This window comes from Dipteris shenzhenensis, chromosome 2, assembly GCF_047967505.1.
Source record: "Dipteris shenzhenensis isolate YYH24624 ecotype China chromosome 2, Dip_SZ_1.0, whole genome shotgun sequence".
NCBI lineage: Eukaryota > Viridiplantae > Streptophyta > Polypodiopsida > Gleicheniales > Dipteridaceae > Dipteris > Dipteris shenzhenensis.
In genome coordinates, this window is record NC_141597.1 from 65,067,772 (window position 1) to 65,091,267 (window position 23,496).

General features: G+C 44.2%; 1 protein-coding gene across 3 annotated transcripts in view; it reads right to left on the reverse strand.

Annotated features, from left to right (window-relative positions):
• The window catches only part of LOC147905184 (DNA mismatch repair protein MutS, type 2), a 269,240-nt gene that overhangs the window by 91,007 nt on the left and 154,737 nt on the right, over positions 1-23,496 (reverse strand). For all 3 annotated transcript variants that reach the window (XR_015543515.1, XM_087397074.1, XM_087397086.1), the window contains exon 14: positions 4,315-4,454. Coding sequence is in view for 2 of the 3 variants with exons in the window: in XM_087397074.1 (XP_087253200.1) it covers positions 4,315-4,454 (140 nt within the window). In the remaining variant the exon portion in view is untranslated. The remainder of the gene's footprint in view (positions 1-4,314; positions 4,455-23,496) is intronic.

Sequence of the window (23,496 nt, forward strand, 5' to 3'; positions counted from 1 at the left end):
ATGGTTTCAAAAGGCGGACAGATCTCCTCTATCGGCTTATGGATCAATAATTAAAGAACAACATCCTTTCTATTTAAAAGAGCATCATCGATCACATTGAGTATGCTATTGTCAGGTCGCAGTTTAGATTCAACGATTTTGAAACTTACTGGTAACTGATTGGTTCAGATTCAACGATTTTGAAACTTACTGGTAACTAATTGGTCATGAGCTCATGGAAAGGAGTAGATAGTACACTATGTTCGTAGTCACAAGGCAGGTCATCAGTGCTTGGAACAACCTTACAGGGACAAGTTGATCTCTCCATGCTACATGAATGACCAGGGAGTTCTCTATGCCTTCTAAAGTTCATTGGAATATATACTCGTTTAATTGCCTCCGTGTTTGAGTTATTTCGGATTGCAGGATTTTCCCTAGTATAGGGAAAAGTGGGGTTTGGTTGAAGTGGGATATTTGCCTAGTCAGCTGTAAATTTGGAAGTTGGGCTTTCGAATTGTAAATACAGTTTCAAGCGGTGTTTTATTTATTTATTTATTTATTTATTTTAAAAACACCCATCGACCTCAATGGAAGTAGTAGAAGAAGCTTCTAGGGTGGATCCCGTAGTCCGGCTGACCCCGCAGGTGTCGCGCCCAGCAGGTCATACACTATCTGGCAGAATTGCAATGTTAGAGGATGCCTTGCAACAGATTTTAGCGCAACAGTTACAAGCAAATGTAGGGCAATCTAAGCTCAGGAAAATGGTTTCATAGTATGTCTGCTAGACCATCTTGTGAAGAGAAAGTGTAATGAAGATTGATGAACCTCTACCTCAGTCAATCCAAGTACAAGATTTTATCTTTGGATTGAATGATCGAATCAAGATGGAAGTTCGGACTAAGTATGCGAACACGCTAGATGAAGCAATTGCCATAGCCCTGAACTATGAGAATGCAAAAGGGAACATACCAAGTGGATTTGTGCAGGTCGGGACTCAGTATGGGTACCCGAAGAAAACTGGGTTTAAAAAGAAGTGGATTAGCAAAGGGAGTGCCTCACAGCCTAGTGGTTAAGCCAAGCAGGCGAAACCAGTTGAGACTCCAAAATCAAGTACCACCATTGGAATGAAAAGAAAAGTAACACCAATGGCAGCCCGGGCTTGGTCGAAGTCTTCTTTGAACCCAGAGCAAAGCAAAAAAGCGAGGAGAGAAGGCTTGTGTTTTGGATGCCTTCAGCCTCATCAGTGGAAAGATTGTCCACGAAACAAGGATCGTCGGATGGCTGAGATGGTGGTCTCAGAATGTGACGTGGAAATGGAGGGAAGTCCCAGAGCAAAACAGATGCAGATTCAGCTAGCGGGATCTTCTCAAAGGTCAGTACCTGTTTTGTTATGTGTGTCTGTTGCTAAGTTAGTAACTAGTGCACCTGATAATATCATGTCAAAGCCCGCAGCAACGGGGTATACAGCCTTTAATGATACATAGTTAATTAAGATGAAAGGGCAAGTAGCTAATCATGATGTCATTGTGTTGTTTGACTCAGCACCAACGCACAATGTAATTAACTCCAAGCTTGTAAAGAGGCTGAAACTAAAGACTAGCCCATCTGACTATGCATATACAGTCAGAATGGCAGATGGAAGTTCAACTGAAGTATGGGACCAAAGGGTTACCCAGTTGGAGCTTCGAATTCATGACTATGCTGAGAAGCTTCATTTTGAAATGACTAAGCTTGCTCATGCAAACATAGCCCTGGGTAAAGCTTGGCATTCTAGGAAGAATCCAGCCATAGATTGGAAAAAGCACATTTATCAATTCAAGATGAATGATGTGCTGTATGTCTTACGAGGTGAAAAAGATATACCTCAAGGACCGTTGGTTTCCATAATGAAAATTTGAAAAGCTCAAGAAGAGTTTTTGTTTCTTTGTACAGAATCAATAGAGCCGATTAATGATTCTTTGGCTAGCACTGATGTTGCTTAAAATGGAGAGATGGCCAAGCTAGTTGATCAAATAGCAAAGGAGTTCTCTGATTGTTTTAGATATGAGCTACCTTATGGGTTACCTCGGAATGTTCAGCATAAGATTAAACTAATCCCGGGGGCAGAACCTGTAGATAGACCTCCCTATAGGTTGAGTTTTACTGAAGAGGCCGAGGTACAAAGACAACTGGAAGAATACCTGAAGTTGCGGCAGATTCAACCAAGTTTCTCACCTTTTGCTTCGCCAGTGATATTAAAAAAAAAGAAAAATGATACTTTTCGCCTCTGTATAGATTATAGAGCATTGAATAATATCACTATTAAGCACAGGTATCCGATGGCTCGGATCGATGATTTGCTAGATGCATTACATGGGGCCGTAATTTTCAGTAAGATAGATCTTAAATGTGGCTATCATCAGATCCGTATTAGAGCCGAGGATGTGCATAAAACCGCTTTTACAAGCAGGTTTGGACATTATGAGTTTTTGGTAATGCCCTTTGGACTTACCAATGCTCCAGCTACATTCGTCATGCTTATAAACGATTTACTACGTCCGTATATCGAAAAGTTTGTAGTACACTTTATTGATAATATTCTGATATTCAGTTAAAGTATTATTGAGCTCAAAAGGTGGATGACTTCACTTTATTGACCGAGATTAGAGAAACTCAAAAGGTGGACGAGTTCGTCCAGAGCCTTTGGCCTAAGACCCATGTATTCAAACCCGGGGAAAAGGAGGATGACCTGGCATCCAGAAAAGGCCAAACTTATGCAAGATATGCCATAAGCGATGGTATGCTGAAAAGAAATGGCAAGGTAGTAGTACCTAATCACAATGATCTCAGGCAAAGAGTCATTCAACAATGCCATGATAGCCCATGTGTGGGACATCCAGGAGTCGAGAAGACATACGATCTCGTGAGACGAGATTTCTTTTGGCCAAAGATGAAAAAGCATATTCATGAATATGGACACGTTGTTTTTCGTGTCAAGTAAATAAGGCAGAACGGGTGAAGCCACCCGGACTTTTACAGCCCTTGGAGATACCACTCGGTAGGTGGGAGAGCATTTCCATGGACTTTATTGTAGGTCTGCCTACGACACAAGGTGGATATGATTCTATCCTTGTGGTGGTTGATCGTCTTACCAAGATGGCTTACTTCATTCCAACTAGAGAGTCTGTTAGTGCCCCGCAAGTGGCGTATTTGTTTATTAGACATATATTTCGTTTGCATGGATTACCCAAATCCATAGTGTCAGATAGGAATGTCAAATTTACCGGTCATTTTTGGATTGCGGTGACGTAACGATTCTGAAGAGAGTGAGAGCTTACTACTACCGAGGTTGGCTAGGAGGACAATCCTTGTGCCTGTGCCCGTGATTTGATGAAAGGCTAGGAGTTAGCAGTTCTGGATGTGAAATTCTAGTTGGTTCTTGGCTTTAGCAGATGGGCAGGCCATCCTTATGTATGAGATGCACACTTGCAAAGGAATCTAGTAAGCACTGTTTGTTAAGTTTCCATATACAAAGGTGGTTTGGATAGGAGTTGTCAGGTCATTCTCATACATCACCCCCCCTGAGTCATTCACTTTGACATGGGGGGGTTAAGGGTGTGGGAGTGCCTTTGCCCTACATGAGTTAGAGGCACGCAACCATGCCTTCTTTATATACAAAAGTGTTATGGACATGGCCCTTCAGATCTGAGTACCATGGAACCTCACACTTTTTCTTACTTCCCATCTTGACTCGAGATGCATTGGCTTCTTCACAGGTGGGCTCGCCTTGGGAGGTGGTTTCCAGCATTAATTTATGGTGGCCGTGGTGTTCGAGATGTGTTAAGGTCATTGGTGGACATGCATCCATTGCTACTAATATATTGGCTTCCATTGGGCTGATCTCATCCGGAGTCAGCAGGAGAGATGCAATCGTTCCTTTGTATAGCTGCTCCAAAGAGATTGATAGCATCCACGAGGACCTATCTTATTCCTTGTTTGTTTTTTCATGTTACTCCACTTGGGGTAACATGGCACTATAGACCAGCTCCATTTGGGGTAACATGGCACTCATGTTACTCCACTTGGGGTAACATGGCACTACAGTGGGAGAGATGCAATCGTTCCTTTGTATAGCTGCTTGAGAGAGATTGATAGCATTCACGAGGACCTGTCTTATTCCTTGTTTGTTTTTTCATGTTACTCCACTTGGGGTAACATGGCACTATAGACCACCTCCCTGGTAGTTTATTCATATTGTAGAGGTCAAGGATAGACTTCTCACCCTCGTGCCTCTTGTTTAATTTGTTTTGAATGGGATAAATTACTTCTTACTGTAAATATGAAATTATCACGTACCTGTACTTCAAAGTCTTTAATTCAGCATGATGAGTACTAGCAAATGTTAAGCGTGCACCCCCTGCTCCATCTCTTGCAAATGATTCCAATATTGACATCCCGAGGGCTGCTCCTTCAATTGGATTGGTACCTGTGCCAACCTTCGAAAAACCTAATAGTTGTAAAAGCAAAAAACTTAATGCATTCTGTAGAGCAACTGTGTGCGCATCTCTTATAGTAGATACTTTTTTACAAATACAATGTCTTAGAGTACATAGAAAAAAGATGGCATGACAATTCATGCAACCATAGGTGCAAATATGCATCCAAACCAGTCGGTGAGCTGTTCAAGTTCTAAGTCCCGTCAATCCAACACACATGTTATCATATTGCCAGCAGCTTATACATACACACACACACATTTTTCTTTTTGTAAAGGAGATATTCCATTCAAGAAATCTACATTCATAGCTGTCCAAAGTGGAACAGCTACTACTCAAAACTAGCAGTAGTCATATAAGACTTCCAACTGGGCCTAAGGAAGGTTTCCAAGGGAATGAGCATCCTGAAGAAACCGAAGCAAAGAAGATCAAAGATAGGGAAAAGAGTGCTTATACAGCCGAATGGTACGAGCACGACACAATGACTAGAGGGCCCTCTCTCTCTCTCTTTATGAGAACTATATTTTTTATATTCAGAAAAAAGTCCCAAAGAAAGGGACATTCAGCTATAACATCAGAAAATCTAAATATACGGCATTCCCGCATCATCAAGCACATCACCCACAAGGGATAATCCTTTAGACCAAAATAATTATGAGCGATGGGGCTCCTGCAAGGCTAATGGATTTGTAAACACTTTTGACCAATGGAAGCATTTGCCACGCAAAGAATTTTCATGTAGGGAATCCTTGCCTTTCCATTTAAGATGAGAAAGCATGTGCTTCAAGTCAGAAAGCATATGAGTGACAAAGAACAACCCTTAACCCTGCCACACCAATATGCCCTAGCAGAAAATCCCATTAAGTGGAGTGACCAAAATCATCTGTAGATAAATGTGAAATCAATTGGCACATCATGTACACCCATGGCTGGTTACCCTGCATGAATCGAATCATCATTTTCCCCTTATGTGCTAGAATATGAATATGTATATTCAGAATATTCTATTCCCCGTGCATCTTTGGCGAGCATAGATGATCCATAGAAAGTAATCTGGGAGCTTTACGAATATCATCAAAGGCAAATAAAATTGCACATAGGCAACCAAAATCAATCGGACAATGCGAAAACCGACATATAAAGGCCGAGTAGCCAGCTTTTAGTATTCCAATTTCTTTTCAGCTTGGCAAGCACCTAATCTATTTGCTGGCGGCATGTAACTATCCACCCCAAAGGGTAACCAAGGTGATGCACAAGCTAAATAGGTAAAACTATTTCCCCAAGCCACAAAATGATGCCAATCTTTTTCATGCAGTGGAGGAAGCTTAGAATTTTGACAATTAACCTGTAATCCAGCTACCCAACCGTATAAGGATAGAGCACGCATGAGACATGAGATGTATCTTCTTTCAATGTTCTAAGGAGTGAAGGAGTAGTCATCAGCATAAGCTTGCGCAATCAGTGACCTTCTTCCATATATCTCTAGCCCGTGGAATGCACCAGTAGTTATTACATGATCCATATATAGAAGAATTGGATGAGAAGCTATCGCATATAGTAATATACTGAGAGGGAAGCCTTGACGAACAAAACAAGAGAGAGCCCATTCATCCGTAATATCGCTAGCTGGAATGCCCGCAGTAGTAGTGCTACTATCTTCATGCAACCAATAAATGACATGCTGCATTTTTTTGCCAAATCCTAGTGCTGGCATAGTTTGCGAAAGGAAGTCCCATTGTACAGCATCAAAGGCTTTAGCAATACATACTTGCAGCATAACACATCCTGTTCAGTATACTTGGCATATTTAATCCCCACATATGCATTGGCAATATTATCTTTAATGTGTCCGCGCAAGAAATGAACCCATACTGAGCAGGATGTAAATCTTGATGAAAGAAACCTTTAATACGACTCACTATCATATTAGCCACCAGTTTAAAGATGATAGGCATGAATGCAATGGGCCTCCAATCTACAAAGGATTCACACAAATGGTTCTTAGGAGATAATTTAATAAAACCTTTTTGCCAAGTAGCTGGCATATGTTGTGATTCCCAAGCATGATTCATCATATATAACAGTGCACATAAAATGGCATCCAATATTGCAAGAAAAACTTCATAGTATGACCGTCCCATCCCAGATTTTTCAATTTTCCACAATATTTTCAATTCTTTATCATCAAAGGGGGGCTTCAATTGGGATGGCCTGATGAGGAGTCCGGATAGGACTACCATGTTGAAGAATTCCTATCGTGTCGACATCATAGCTTGTGACAGAGAAAGAAAATTCCCAAACTGTGTAGCAAAGTGGCTATCCTGACAGTTGTGCACCGACTGCACATATTTCACCATCACTTTGCCTCCTAAAGTAAAGCCCTTTAAAAAGGCCTTCGAAGAGCAACCATTATCAATAAAAGCCCTTTTCTTGGCCCTACTTTCCCATTTCTCCACCTTTCTACAATCATTGCATTGTAAGAGAAATCCAGCCTGAAATAAACAATCAGCCTTAGCATCAAAGAATTCCCGAATGTGGCTCAGTTATGTCAAGTCTTGACAGGTGCTTTGAGCCTTTGCTATGTCCTCCCTAAACATACGCATATAGTTCTTGTCACAGTCACATATGACATGCTGCATACAGGTGACAAAAGTAGGACATGCATAGTCAACATCAATGCGACAATGTGCCCAAAGAGGACCAATGGCATCATGCACTAAGTCTTTGAATGCCTCATGCTGCAAAAACTATCTTTTTAATAAGCAGCCTGTTATCCATCAGCTTGTCATTTTGCATTTCATAAAAGAAGAACTTCAACCAGAGAGGAGCATGATATGAATGCGGGAAACCATAATCAGCCCACATAGAGCAAGTGAATGCATCAAAATGTTGACCATTACACATATACCAACGATCCAAACATGCCAGTAAGATGAGTGGGCATTATGCTGATAAGTGTAACCAGAAAGCAAAGCCCGTGTCTCTTTCCAAAGATCAGCAAGACCAAATTGGAGGAGAAGTTGAGCCTACTGCACCAAACACCGAAGCTAGCATGTTTATATGACCAGAAGTATTATCTATGGGCTGCGGAGGATATTGAAGTATCCACACAAAAAAGCATTTTGCGTCCGCCATCCATGGATATTGCAGCATAGGTGCCAGATTAATGCTCTACAATATGATGATTGCAGGGCATAGACTGAAGCAAACTTATATCTCTCCTTCAAGAAGACATTGCACAATAATCCATCGACCTCTTGGTCATTATAAGCCATAACTGGCTGAAGAGCATGCTTCACAAGCATTACCACAGCAGAGAAAGAAGTGTCACTTGCATCAAAAATATTATATCCAACACACTGCCCTGACTGGCCTGCATATCTATGCTGATTATGCTCCAGTAAGGCCACAATATCAAGTTGCAATCTATTGGTATATGCCCATAGAATTTTCCATTTTTGCATGTCACATAACCCCTATACATTGTAGGCCACACATTTTATATATGGCATCATATTTACAGCTACGTACACACTCATTCGCACAAACTAGTATATCAAAACTGCATATCCACTTGACCCTAAGGTGACACTATAGCCTATTAGAAAGGCAACAAAAAGGCAACTTCAGCTTTCAAGAAAAGTGTGTGACTCATTGTCACTTAGGCACAAGTGATGCCAATTTCTGAAATTTATGCCCATTAGAGGATACACCAGCCCATGTACGAGGTGGAAGGGCTCTCCTAGCTGACTATTTTCCTTGGAGTCTGCCAAACATCAATGCAATTTATCCTTAGCTTTAGGCTGAGCTGCAGAAGGCATTGAGCCACTATCATTAGAAGGAATGACCTTGGCCTTTCCTTTATCTTGAGCTACAATATCTGGTTTACTGCTTTTATTTTTAGCCCCAGGGGCATTCTTGTTTTGCATTGAGGGAGGTAGGGCATCTGGAGGCATCTTATGCAAAACCAAGGGGCATTGTGAAGCCATATACCCAAATTCGACATTCAAAATAAGATCCAGCAATCAACTTATAAAAGGCACTCCCCATAGCAACATTATTGGCTGTTACAAAATAAGATTCTTGGGTAGGGACATCCGTGTCCCTACCCATGCAAAATCTGTTGGAATTCCCATTTGGCTTGGGCCGACACGCCACCTTGCGCAAAGATGCTGCAAATTTCGGCAAGGGTTTTGCCAAGCATTGAGGAAAATCCACAAAACTCCACCCAAACCGGGAAGCGGTAATCACGTATAGGAGACCAAGGCAGGACATGAACCATCTCTTGGCCATAATGTTTTTTTTTCAGATGCCAACACATGGAACCTCACATCCTTAAGAACAGCCTTGGACTTGTTTTGCATTGCAACAGGCCCACACATTAATTGCAACAAATCCAATGGCTTTTGGATTAGTGATGAGGACACTCCAGCCTTGGCGGACTGATTTTGGCTTTACTTGGATCCAGAGGGGTGTCCCTATCAGGCACTTGAGCTGCCAAGTCGGTGTAGGCATATCTCAATCACAGCAATTCACTCAGGTGCTGGAAAGTGTCACAAGGAAGCTTCTTTTTTGGAGCTTAGCCAAACTTGACCTTGCTTTTAAGATAGTGGTGATCAACCAAGTATTGCTGGCCACGACTTGGTTTATTTGTTCTTGTTGGTGCCATTCTAGGGATTGCATCACTCACCTCAAAAGATCACAAGGAATTTTATTTGGAGTGTCTAGATGGTTCAACAAATACCAGAGCTAGGGTGGCTTGGGAGACTCTTATCCTACCCACGTGGAAAGGTGGCCTCAATATATCAGATCCAGACTTGCAGAGTAGAGCTTTATTATGCAATGCTCTTGGAGAGTTTTCAAATGCCTTCCAAATGATTGCAAATTCCTCACTTGCTGGCACTCTAATTCAAAACTTGTTATACACAGATGACGTGGCACTCTTATCTTCCTCAGCAAAGGGTCTCCAAAGACACCTAGATGCACTACAGTCCTTTTGTGATTCCCATGATTTGAAGGTCAGCCTTGGTAAAACCAAGGTCATGATCTTCAACACATCCTGAGCCACTATGCACCAGGAGCAGTTCACTTTTGACGGGTCGCCGGTCGAGATTGTTTCGTCATATACATACCTAGGGGTTCTCTTCCCTGAACCTATCTTTACTATGAGACCGGCGATGCAAGCCCGACTGAGCAGAGCATACACTTCATCGGCCAGACTAGAGAGCCAATGCTGCCATTCACATTTCCAGGACCCACGGACCAAGGACGTGCTTTTTGACTCCTTGGTTGTATGGCAGCCCTAGTTGGAGACCGGATCTGTCAGATATAGAGTGGGCTCAGGTGGAGCGCCTACAGGTTCTTAGGGGATTTCCATTTTCTGAGCGAAAACCCCCGAGTGACGAGCGGACAAAAGGTGGGAGGGGTCAAAATATATAGGCTCAAGTCATTTTTGGGAAGCAAAAAATTCCAAATTATTTCAAGGAATATGTAAATAAATATGAAATATTGATGAACAGAGATAGATATAAACAGACCTTTATATAATATACATATGTAATGTCCAAATGGCGACTTATTTTATGACTTTCAAGTATCCTTTCTTTTCCTTTCACCATTGGTTGGATCATAAAATTTTGAGTAAATATCCTCTTTACAGGTCCTCAGGTTGAGCTAAAAAAAATATATAACGTCTTTTTAATAGACCCTCTAAGTGTATTCTGCTAGAGGAATATGGTTTCAAGAGCTTGCCCCAACACTATTCCGCCGGCGGAATATCCTTGGAGAGCCTACAAAGAATGGGTCATAACTTTTGCTCCTTAGATCAGATTGAGGAGCTGTAAAAAGGAAAAATATTTAAAATTTCATGATTTATACAATGGTAGGCTTAAAATTATAATTTTAATAGGTATAGAAAGATAAATTGGAAATTTCAAGATGTATATGAGAGTTATAACTTTTTCCTAATTCATATTATGGTAGGGACCACATTTCCTTAAAAGTACTTAGATTTGGAAAATTGGGAATATTTTGAAAATACCTCCCTTACCTTCCCATATTTGATAATGTAATAGAGATTAATTTATGATTGATAATAATGGCTTCAATATCCTTTTCCTACTCATCCAAGGAATATGGTATACATTGTTACATGAGAGCTTCTCAATACTTCAAATATGGGATTGCTAAAGCTAAGGGAAACCCTTTTAAATTGATTGAATTACCATAATCCTCAAAAGAGAGTATGGTAGGGAGGTATTTATAGGAGTCTCTAAAGTGTTCACTATTTGTTCATATATAGATGATGTTCTCTAAAATGAGGATTATAAAGAGAAATAAGTAAGTATATGGCTCCATAAATGAGAAATTAAGAAAGAATTGTATATTCCTTTGAGAAATATACGAGTGTCAAACATTATCGCTCGGACTTTTTCGCTCGTAGGTTTTAGCTCAAAAAATGTGCACATCCCAGGTTCTTATGCTATCATGGATGATTCGCAGTAAGGCATCTATTCCTCACCAAATCATTCAGGCTGAGTTTGGGTCATCTCCACTACAGCTTATTGCAAGCATTTCAAGTTATCACCTACCTATATCGGGTTAGGGGATACAGAGATTGCACTTCTAGACGCAACAGATTACCGTGGCTAGCATTGTCCTCCTCTATGGCACTATCGGCACTAGGTGATCAGAGATGCTAGTTTGTATACACAGAGGGATGGTTTGAGCGACTCGGACTCCACATGGATAGACTCCCCCCCTTCTAGTATAGCAGTGACGCGCCTTTTTTCCCTCCCCTGTCTCATGAGGTCAACCAGGTCATTTGTCAAGATCTTTTGCAATTAGCAAGTCAGCTTACAAGAAGCGCAAGGAGAATCCAATAGATTGATGCAGCCATACCCTTGGATTGGGTTCTTCCGGGTGATAGGTTTCACTCTAGGGACACGCGACTACGAGCTTTTACTAGGATAGAGATCCCACTTCAAGTTGTGGGACTACGAGGGTTAGAAGGCGATGCCTTGGTCTTTGATGTTCACTCTCGCGGCAATTATCTAGACTTGCGGATGATATTCATATGCATATTACATTTCAGCATCTTCAGGGTTGTAGGTCATGTGAAACAGTGTTTTGTGAAGTCAGCATGGTGCCTAGACCCTAACCCACATCACATTCCCTTGGGCTCACGAAGGTTTTGGCTCTATCGAGTGTCCCCATAAAGTATTTACGGTGGGAGCCAAGAGAAATAAAGAAAAAAAATTTATTAGAGTCTTCGGAAGACTGATGGGTCTATGAGACTGAAAGAAAACCTGATACAAATCATAGTAAGGGTGGAGCTACTAAACGAGCATCATCACCCGTGCTGAGTCCTAAGTATGATCATACATAATCAAATACATTTGGGTGTGACAGTGAAAAGAAAATAAGTCTGGAGCGGAGCGGAATCCTCCATATGTCATGTTGCCCTGGCTGGTGCATAGCCGGTGATGGCACGCTGGCATCCGTCAAGGGGTGTCATACGTCTCAGTCTCCTGGAAAAGGCTCCACGTAAGACCAGAGCCACCATGACTCCCATGGGACGTGTCCTGGGTCTAAACAATGACGGGAGGTTCCCCAGAGTGATCTGTGTGTCCCCTCGATGCCTCGTGTGTCGTGTTTCGATCGTCGGGTCGGAGTCTCTGTCACGTCTGCGGCTAGAGACTGGACGATCAATATCACTCGATGGAAATAACTCTGTGATCCTTACTCTGAGAGGTGTCTGATGGTGTGGCCAAGCCCCATCGCTTGAGTAAGTACTCTCTGTGTCGGACCCCCTCGCGAATGAAGGCCGCGAGGCATCTCTGATCTGGGTAGGCGAGGAATCTGGAAAAGAGCCCAGAGCCATCTCAGAAGAGACATTGGTAGCGACCTCGGATCTCATGGTACACTGGGCATCTGAAAATAAAATGCTCCTCCGACTCAACCTCCTGACAGCTCCACAATGTGCATATGTGATGCTCCCTAGGGATCCCCTCTGCTCTGCCGCTCTCTATGCGGAGGCGGTGTGATAATACTTGAAACCGTCCGATGGAGATCCATAGTGAGTGAGGCATATGAAGCTCAGTGTACCCTGGTGGTGTGATGAATCACTCCTCCGAAATACCAAGACAGCGATCTCTGTAGAAGCTCAGCTTCACTGGAAGCTCCCTCGGCTCCAACAAGGTCCTAAAGGTGTGTAGCTACAAGAGATCCTCTCCAATGACCAGGTTGGTGTGTGGCCCGATCGGGATGGTGGGTGGGAGTACCGGAGGAGCATCCAAACTGTACTGAAAAGGAGGTATCCTATCGATGTGAAACCCTAGTCTCACAAACCATCTGCGAGTCCGTGCATACCAGCATCGCTCGTCTCCCTCTACTGCCAACCTCATGGAGGAATCGAGAGCCAACCATGGCAACCTCTGTCTCCCTGATGTGCACTCCCCATATGATCTAACCCCATGTAGATATGTGATGGTCTGAAAAGGTTGCATCTAGCTGGAGTGGAGAAGCACCAAACTCGGCCTGAAAGATATGATGTGGTACATATGGTTTTCCCCGGATCATCCATGAGAGCATGAGGATCTACAGACGCTCCACCCGTGTCCTATCTCTGACATGTCAGGTTTTCAACAAGGGCTGCCATACATACCGACTAGTCAGACCAAGGAGTTGAAGAGAAGAGCCTTGGTCCGAGGGTCCTGAAAGTGGGAGTGGAAGCACTGTCTCTCTAGCCGAGCCACTGAGGCGTATCCCCTGCTCAGTCTGGCCTACATCGCTGGTCTCGTTGTGAAGATCGGGCTAGAGAAGATGACCCCCAAGTAAGTGTATGAGGATACGATCTCAACTGGTGATCCACTGAACGTGAACTGCTTCTGGTGCATGTCTTGCCAAGGTTGACCTCCAAATCATAGGATAAACAAAAAGCCTGCAGTGCATCCAGGTGTTGCTGGAGCCCCTCGGGTGTGGATGACAAGAGTGCCATGTCATTTGCATAAAGAAGAATCCTGATGATCCCGACAAGTGAGCAACCCGTCCTCCAAAAGCCCCCATGAAAGTCTCAAGCTCATCGATGTAGAGGCCAAACAGGGTTGGTGATAAGGGACAACCCTGTTTGACCCCTATGGTACTCAAGATCTCATATGTGCAACCTGTGCCTGTGTGACTGCCCAGATGATCTCGTGATCAAATCCCAGTGCCTGTAGGCGTGTGAGGAGTCGAGCTCGAGGTACTGTGTTAAAGGCTTTGCGGAAATCCACAAAGCAGCAATATACCCTCTCCTTCCGTGATCTGGCCTCCTCTATGACACTCCTGAGTGTGAGTATGTGATCCATAGTCCCATGGTCTCGCCTGAAACCGGCCTGACCCTCTGCTCTGAGCCCTCTCATCTCTGCGAACAGGCTGACCGACGCATCCAATACAGCTGCATAGATCTTGGACATCACATGTCCAATCATGATAGTCCTGTAGTTACTCGGATCCATGGGATCCCCTGCCTTGTGGATGGGGGTGATGGTGTTGAGTGTCCAAGTGCGGGGGAAGCCAAGGCAAACAGCATCATTGAATAGCTTTGCTAGGATTGGGGCTAATGTGTCGATCCCATATGCGATAAACTCAGTGCATAGCCCCTCGTGATCCTTAGCTCGATCCTTAGCTCGGCCATTGTGCAATTTCAATGTCGCGTCCTTGACTCCCCCTCTGGTGAACAACGTACAAGTGGTGTGTATGAGATTTGGAGTGGGCTCGTGTGGGACATCATAAAGATGGTGTGCATACGTGTGCCAGACTCTCGTGTCGGTGAGGAGTGATGGAGACCTACGCTCAAGGAATCTCCGCCAAAAACAAGATGTGCAGCAGCAGCTCCTCATTTCGACGAACAAATGCCTACTTCTTCCGACGTACGAGACATCAGTACTTGCGTACCGTGTCTGGTGTGTTCAGGAGGTGACACCTGGTTTTAAGTCGGAGTTGTCGGCGATAAGCCTTGCACTCCGCATCATACCAATTGTTGGAGGGTACAGAACCAAGAGGTGGTGGTCTAGTGGACCATGTGGTGTGGGGAAAGACTTGGAGGGTGAAGGTAAGTTAAGCGCACGAGAGAAAACAGCAGCTAAAGAGGCTCCCTCAGAGGGTTTTGTTCCTGTCACTGTCAAAATTACCCTGGTGTGTGTGTGTGTGTGTGTGTGTGTGTGTGTGTGTGAGAGAGAGTGGTGTGTGTGAGGTCGGTGAGGGTTGCTGCTCAGCCTCCCCAAGCCCCCGTGCAGGTCCGCACTAGGTTCCGTACAAGCCCGCCCTGCCCGTACAACTGTACGGACGCCGTACAACTGTATGGACGCCGTACAGACAGCCTGCTTCCTCCCTGTGCAGCCCCAGCCGTGTCTACTCGTCCTTCATTCTTCACCGCCGCTGTATATCCGTACAGCCTCAATCACCGTTTTGCGTCAGCAGCCCCGTCCATTTCTGCTTTCCGTATAGCCTCTGCACATCCTGTCACTTTTCCGTACGACTCAACCCCTCGTAGATTCTCTTCCGTACATCCGTACGGTTTGTACTTTCCGTACAGTCTGTACTTCCTCCCTGTACCTTGCCTGTACAATTCTGCTCCACTTCTGCAATTTCATCAATCCCACCCTGTTTCCCTCCATGGAGGACCAGTTCAAAAGTTACTCTCGCAAGGAATCGACCGGGGACTCCAAAAGACAGCAAGTTGATTTCTCTACTGCAGATTCTGTCGACGCTCACTATGTTTTTGACATGCTCAAAGATGAATTTCATCACAGCCGGAAGGAGTGGGCCAAACCTCCCCCGGCCATCAAATATAAGTTGAAGCTGCCTTCATTGGTTGCTCCTCTTTGAAAGTTCTCTCAGCAAGCAGTCATCATTTTCTTCCCAGGAAAGTTACCTTCAGCAAATGATGTGGCCCAGTGGGTTCAAGCATTGTTGGGAGGCTGCTTTGTTGAAGGAGTATACTTTTGCTTCCAGAGGTTTTTATGAAGTGCATTTTTTGGATGCCTCATATCGTCAGCAGATATTGGAGATGTCGCCTCTATTCTATGGCAGACAAATGGTGCACGTCATGCCATGGTCGCCAAGCAAGGATTACCACAGCCTCATTCGACATCACTGCCCCGTATGGGTTGAGGTAGTGGATTTTCCGGACTATATGAGGGCTGAGTTACCAAGTCTGGCAGCTACTTTGGGGCAAGTTGTATGCCCACCCCGTCCTTTGGGTAATCGCAATCGCTTTTGCGTTCTTTGGGATACAGATCACCCAACCCCTCCTTCCATTGCGGTAGAAGTGGAGGATGTTCCCCTCGGTGAAAAATATTTTGATTTGAAATGGGGAGTTTTTGCAGGTGCTTGTTTCACATGCCATAAGTTTGGCCACTTAGCCTCACAGTGTCCTGCAGTCCTGCATCAGCTCCCACCTACAGCTATTGCTCCAGAAAATACTCCCCCCCCAACTTATGGCCCGGGGCTCAAGGCTATGCCTACCAAACTGGGTGATGTGGCATCTAAATCTGTCCCTTCCAAAGAAAATGTGGTTCAGGTTTCAGCCAAGCAAAAGGACAAGGGGAAGGGCAAAATTTCAGAATCTCATGCCTCTCCCCAGGGTGCCTGACAACAACCCAAAAAGGTATTCGCTCTCAAACGACGTCCGTTACAATCTCGCCATTGGGATGCTTCAACTTCTACCCCTGGTCAAACCTCTACCCCCGCTGACAGCCTCACTTCTCAACTGTGAGTTGATGTGTTAAAAAGGGGCATCCCTGTATGTGACAATGATGAGGATCATAGAGCCAATGATCCAGGAGGCCAGGTGGATGTTGATGTCATGGCTGAGGCCTGACCGCTTATACTTTACTCTGCTTTTGGTTTGACTGTACATATCTTCTATGTCTACTTCAATTACTTGCATTACATACAATGTTCAGGGTCTTTGCAATGTCAATAAGTGGAGACTTTTCTGGCATTATGTACATAGAATGCATCCCGATGTGATCTCTTTACAGGAACACAACCAACACTTCTTGGCTGGCCAGCAAGGCCACTATGCTGGTTATGATATTTTTTATGCTGGTACAATGCACTTTTCAGGGGTCTGCATGCTGGTAAAACATGATATGCAGCCCCCGGTTGTTTACAATGACCCTCAGGGTCGATGGATGGTGATCAGGTGCATCTGGCAGGCTGATCTCTATGAAATAGCATCTGTTTATGCCTCACAAACTTCTGCGACTAGAGCTCAAATGTGGGTCTCCCTCAAACAATATCCATGGCTGTCCAATGCTTTTTTGTGTGGAGACTTTAACAACTCACCTGCCACTCAAGACAATACCACTCATCATTCTCACATGATCCCCATTGAGCTTCGACATTGGGAAGATATGCTCTCATCCCTGCATGCAGAAGATCTATGGCTCTCAACAAGGGACAGAGATATGGGTTATACATATCATCACAATGCCTTTACTCATTACTGGGCTCGACTTGACAGATGGTATTTGCTGCATGCTCAGCAGTATGCTGATTTTACATGTACACTATGGGTTGATCATTCCCTCTTGCTATCTGATCATTTTCCAGTATGCTTGACATTATCTATAGCACGTCTGACAGATGGTATGCCTTTTTTTGGTCGTCGCCTGCTCCATGTTAATAGTGCTTATTTGCTTCATCAGCAATTTCAGAACATGGTGAGAGTGGCTGTCCGTCCCCTCCTCTTACATGCTCAGGAGGATATGCATTTTGCTTGGGTCAGTCTTGCTCATCGCTTGCAGGCTGTTATTCAAGATTATGGACGGAGCTACATGGGTAACCTCAGGCTCAAGCTGAAATGATCTCAATCTCACAAGCAGCAAATGGATGCAATCAGTACTCATAGACAACTTACCTCTTCTGAACACAATTCTTGTGCTTATGTGGTTCATATCATTCACCAAAATGATCTTCGCAAATTAAAGAAGTGGCAAATCCGAGCTCGCATGAAACCCCTTTTGGATAAGGGCTGCTCCTCCAAAGTTTTTTTTAAAAGTCTCCATGCGGATAGGCGAAAGGAGGATATTTGCAGGATCAAGAAAGGTGATGGCACCTGGACCACTTCCAAATCAGAATTGGAATCGCAATGTTCTAGTCATTTCCAGCATCTCCTTTCTCTTCAGCCTGATCATTTGATGCAAGTGAATGCAGCTAGGTCTCAATTCTTGATGCATGTCCAGCCCATATTGTCTCGGGAACAAGCTCATGCATTGGAGCAGCCTTTTATGCTTAGTGAACTGGATGATGCTTTGAGTCATCTACGCAAAAGCAGCTCTCCTGGTTGGGATGGATTGACTGTCGAATTTTTCCGTGCATTTTGGGGTGATCTCAAGAACACTCTTCTTCTAATGATCAATCATGCTTGGGCAGAACAATCTCTTCCTCCATCCTGGAAACATGGCCTAGTCAAATTGATTCCCAAAAAAAGGTTGTGTAAGACGATGGCTAATTGGCGGCCTATATCTCTCATGCCTGTTATTTACAAACTCATTGCTAAAATGATTGTCCTCAGGGTTCGCTTCTTTTTGCAAGCAGGACTTCATCCTAGACAGTATGGGTTTGTCCCCAGAAGGCAGATCACTGACAATATCTCCAATGCTTTGCTTGCGATTGAGTATGCCAAATATTCTAAACAAGATGTTCTCATTCTGCAAGTAGACATTGCGAAAGCATTTGATACTGTCCATTGGGATTTTATTTCTCAGACTATGCATAAATTGGGATTTGGCCCTCGGCTCGTCCATATTATCTACTGGCTCTATTCTCATGCCACGGCGCAGTGCCTGCTTGGTGGTGGGTTGTCAAGAACCTGGACTATGACCCGCTCAGTGAGACAGGGTTGCCCTCTTAGTTCCTTACTGTATGCCATTGCTACCCGTCCGTTACTGTTGCATATGGACTATCTTGCAGATACAGGATAGGGGCATAGTCATTTCTTGCAGAGGCATATGCTGATGATTCATGCTTTTGGGTACTATGGACCATTTGGACACAGAGACTGCATTCCAGGATGGGTCAACAGTTTCCTCAGGCATATATTTTCTTCAGAATGCCCCTCAAGCAATCCTTATATGATAGTTTTGCTGCAAGGGACCTCGATGCTACTAGCCTTGAAGTGTTTTCTAATTGTTTTTGAGTTCTTCCATTGGACTCTCCTTTGGAGTCTAATGTCATGTACATTGATTTTATGTTAATATAGTAATGTGCTTTCACCAAAAAAAAAAAAAAAGAAAGACTTGGAGGGCAGCCTCGTGAAGTGTGCGACTAATTAGGGCAGCACGGTCCTCTATGAGTGGTATGTGATCGATGTAGGTTAGGATTCTATTTAGGCGTCCAAAGTAGGCAGGGGAGAGGGTGTGATCAAAGTGTATGTCGTGGTAGTTGTCGTGCTTCATATGTGGTGTGGCTAAGCGTGAGGTGGCGATAGTGAAGAATAGGTATGTGTGATCAGCTCCTGGAGGGAGTGATGCTACAATGAAGTCGGTGATACGTGAGGTGAAGGTAGGGGATCCCATGATGTAATCTACTACACTAGTGCCCCTCCCATGTGGGAAGCAAGTAAAACCACCTGAGGAGGGCCATAGGTCAAGCCCGTTGTAGATGATGAGATCATGCATCTTGCCCAGATCAAGGAGTGCATGTCCATATGGTGTAACAGCGGTCCGATGAGATCCTCGTCATACCTGCTCCGTCTAGGTCCATGTCTGGTAGCATGATAGAGTCAGTTCTTCTTAAGGCTTCGCATACGGGTCATAATCTTGAGAGCTCCCATCCAAATCCTCGCTGCGCTACGACTTCTCCAGAGGCAGTGAGGGATCGTCTCTAGAAAACTAGCAAAGCAGCAATGACACTGCCCCTCCACCCGTATCTGCTCCAACCACGGGCCAATGGGCAAGCCTCCGTGGGCAGCCAGCGAGAAGAAGTAGGAGATCTTCCTCAACCGCATATTGGACCATAAGTGCGTCCAAAACCTGGATTGGGACCTCCCGAGGCACTCTTTGGGTCACCGAATGCCTCTCCCTCGAAGGGGTCCATCGAAGTCCATCTGAAGCCTCTTGCCAATTCGTGTGGTGTAGGAAAAGAGGGGCACCTCGTCCACCTGCTCAGCAAGGCCGCCCCTGGAGGGCCATAACCACTCTGCCGGATGCCAGTGGGTGCTCCACTCTGTTGCTGGCATCTCAAAGGAGGCATCGCCCTGCTTTAGCTCAATTCCAATCTTCCGTGCCCACTTCATCATGAAGGAGACTTCCACCCCGAACAACTCCGCACACTTCTGAAGCTGCCAGTAGTATGCCTGATCAACCTTTGCCTCAAGTGACAATCTGATAACTCCTACTGCCAAACCACACATCGGTGTCCCCCACGTGAAGCACAGCTAAAAGTTCACCTCAGCACCATGGGCATGCCAAAGGTCCAGTCCCTGTGGTCCCATTCGCTCGTCCATCATGCAAGAAATCTGATCTCCCAGCATAGCATCAAACACCACTGGGGATCACTTCTCCAACCCTGGGGAGGCGAACTGGAATCTCCAAACTGGGTGTGTTTGGGAACCCACTACGTTGATCGAACCCCCTTTCCAGAGAACTACTTTTGATACACAGTTAGAAATGCCAGTACATTCCAGCTCAGTCTTAAAGGCCGGAATCCCACCGGAGCTTCTCATTGGGAGAATTTTCAGATTTTTGCCCATTTGCAGGAATCCATTTGGATGAGACTCTGGAAAACCCTTAGGAATAGAAAAATCGCTCTTTCTTTGTCTTTCTATTCATGGAGGGATTGCCGTGAACCAGTGGAGGTTGAGATGATTCCACATGTTCTACTTGTCTCTTTGTTATTGAGTCTATTTAGCATTGTCTACGGGACTGCAAACAGGAAAGGATCATTTGGAAGGGGATCGCTAGACTATTGAGCATATTTAAGTGTTCTCCTTTCTTCATAACCTAGGGGTTGATAGCATGGCTCTCTCTTTTGGGGCCTCAGGTGTTCTACAAGAGACGCAACTCTTATGGGCTCTTTTGATTCGATGGCATTTGGTTGAGTCATGTTCTTTGGATTGGGTTCTTTGCCCTTTGTACAGACTTGTGCATGCATCTGTGGATACTTTGTGGGAGATTCTGGCGAGCATATCAGTGTGGCATATTTGGAGATCTAAATGTACAGAGGCTTTGGATGGTTCCTAGGTCCACCCCGCAAACACATTGACTAGTATCTAGACAGACACGGTACATACTTTGGTAGCCATTTGGGGGACTACATAGGAATCTTCACAATCTAGAGGAATGTTTTCTTGAGGGAGTGTAGCAGCTCCCCATTCTTCTTGGAAGCCCCTACAAGGTTGGGGTGGCACTATCAGCCTCAACATTGGTTATTCTCTTGCTCCGTTAGAGGAACTTGATTTAGCCATTTGGTTTTTACTCATGCATTGCATGATGTACTTCTCCACTGAGCTTTGCTTTTGGAGGTTCTTCAATACTAAATATATATTAAGTCTCTTTTTTGGAAAAAAAAATGTGCATTGCATCGAATCACAGGTAAGAGATAACCACAGGTAGCTTTCACAGGGGATAACATCAGGTAGCTTTCGCAACAGATTACTGCATCCAGAGATCATGACTATATTACTTGCAAAGAATTATCGCAGAATTATACTTGCAGCAGGAGTATGAATATCGCAAGTTGATCTGGAGCAAATGAATACCTGACACAATTAACCAAAACAAGCCATACTAGCATGTGAGTAACTCGCCCCAAGTTTCTTGCGAGCTGTTAAGACCTTGAGAAAACTATGGATTTAGGCTGTGAGTAACCGGAGCTGAGAATACTTGCGAGTGTTTGTGGATAAGGATTGTATGAATATAGTTGGCCGACTAGCATGGGCTTGAGCAACCAAAAATATAACCATAAGAAGGCTACTTATGATTCAACCATTTTAACTAAGAGAAAGGTCTAAGGGACAAGCTTCAACCAATAGCTTTGGAAAAGTCAGTTGACCTTCAATTCTAAACAAGACGTATATATTAGTTGCTGAAAAACTGCTGGCAACAGTTCAAGAATGTTGAAAAACTGTGAGAAGCACTACAGTCTGCTACGAGGCAGTCCTAAAGCAATGAAATGTATATACAAGCTCTAAAGAGCTTGAGAAACACGTGTACAAATAACTAGTTGCCAGAAATGAGCCAATTCAACCATGAACAGTCACAAACCTTGGGACTTGAGATAACAATCTTTTTTGACATGCTGCTACTGGAACACCACAAAGGACTGAGAAATAGACCAATGGCAGATTAGACTTTTATGCACTATTCATGAGCACTAAGCTCTGATGAAGTATGTCAGCATGGCAGAAAGAAATATCAGCTCTTAAATGAAGATGGCTAGGGCCACAAAGGCAATGGCTTCCATATGAGCAGAAGAACACCAAAAAACAAGAAATAGTACAGGTTCTGGGGATCTGTGACCTCTAAAAGGACAAAATAAGATTACTTGAAAGCAAGGATAGCTCTCTTCGTGCATCACCAGCCCTGGAACGGCAGTGCAATTGTTCTAGACTGCTGTGCGACCAGAAACTAGCAGGAAACAACCCTGCTATGTGCCATTTCAGCTCATAGCCTGCAACGAACTGGTTTTAACAGTTCATCTCACCTTCTTTCAATTTGTTTTTAGAAAAACTCCCTCTACTTGCAGCAATTTCTGTTCTTGCTCCTCTCTCCGCTACCCCTCCGCTAGCCCCCCGCTACCCCCCCGCTACCCCCTGCTACCCCTCGCTGAATCCCCTCTGCTATCCCCTCGCTGAATCCCCTCCGCTACCCCCTCGCTACCCCCTCGCTGCTACCCCGCTGCTACCCCCTCCGCTACCCGCAAAAAATGTTGTTTTAAAGAAGGCTTTCTTTGATGGTGTGGCTTAAGCCACACCTTCATCTAAATATTTCTAAATTTGAGAAAAAATAATAAATTAATAGCAAAAAATGGTTTTGAAGAAAATGTTTCTACTTTACTTTTTAAATAAATTTCTTTCCAAAAAACATAAATTCACTTTTGAAATATATTTTCAAATTTAGATCTCAAAATGGGAGTTTTCTAGATATTTTTATTTTTTTCCTGAATTACTAGAAAAAATAAGGTTTTTTCAAAAAATGTTTACTGATTTTGAACTTTTTTGCATTTTTCCCAAAAAAATATAATTTCACATTTGGATTTTTTTTTCAATTTGATAGCTCAAAATAGGGGTTTACTAAAAGAATTCTTCAAAGTTTGATTTTTTTTAAATTTAATTAAAAAAAGATAGGGTTTTTAAAAAAATACTTGTGCATTTTGATTTTTTTCTAATTTTATACCATTAAATTAGGGTTTATGGTTTGGGGTTTCAATAGAAAACAAGAAAATATGTGTGTCCAACCATGCAAATGATGTTCCAAGGGTATGATACTTTGCAAGGACTTACATTAAGGCCTATGTAAAGTATCATGCCCATCCAAAACACAAGAAGCATGTTTTATGCTTTTACCCCCTCGTTGCTACCCCCTCACTACCCCCTCGCTGCTACCCCCTCCGCTACCCCTCCGCTACCCTCGCTCCCCCCTCGCTACCCCCCCCCGCTACGCCCCGCTCAGCCCCCCCCCTCGCTCACCCTTTTTTTTTTTTTTTGGGCCCCCCGCTTCCTCTCCGTTAGCCTCACCACTGGCCCCACCGGCCATGGCTCCGTAGTACTTTCGCCTCGTATCACCTCTACCTCTCAGTCAGCCACCCTTCATCACCTCATCCGGCCTCACTACTCCTACATACCACTCCCCCGCCCAGATCATGTTATCCCCACCCGCAGTACAACCTCAGCAGCCCACCTTCATTCCAAACCCTCTCGAGATCCAGTTCCCACCTGGACCAGGACACCTTAGGCGCCCACTAGATGCTTGGGACTCCCTATTGGCTGAGATACACAGCATCCGGGCCCGTTAGGCAGAGCTAACACATTACACCCAGGAGCAAGCCCGAT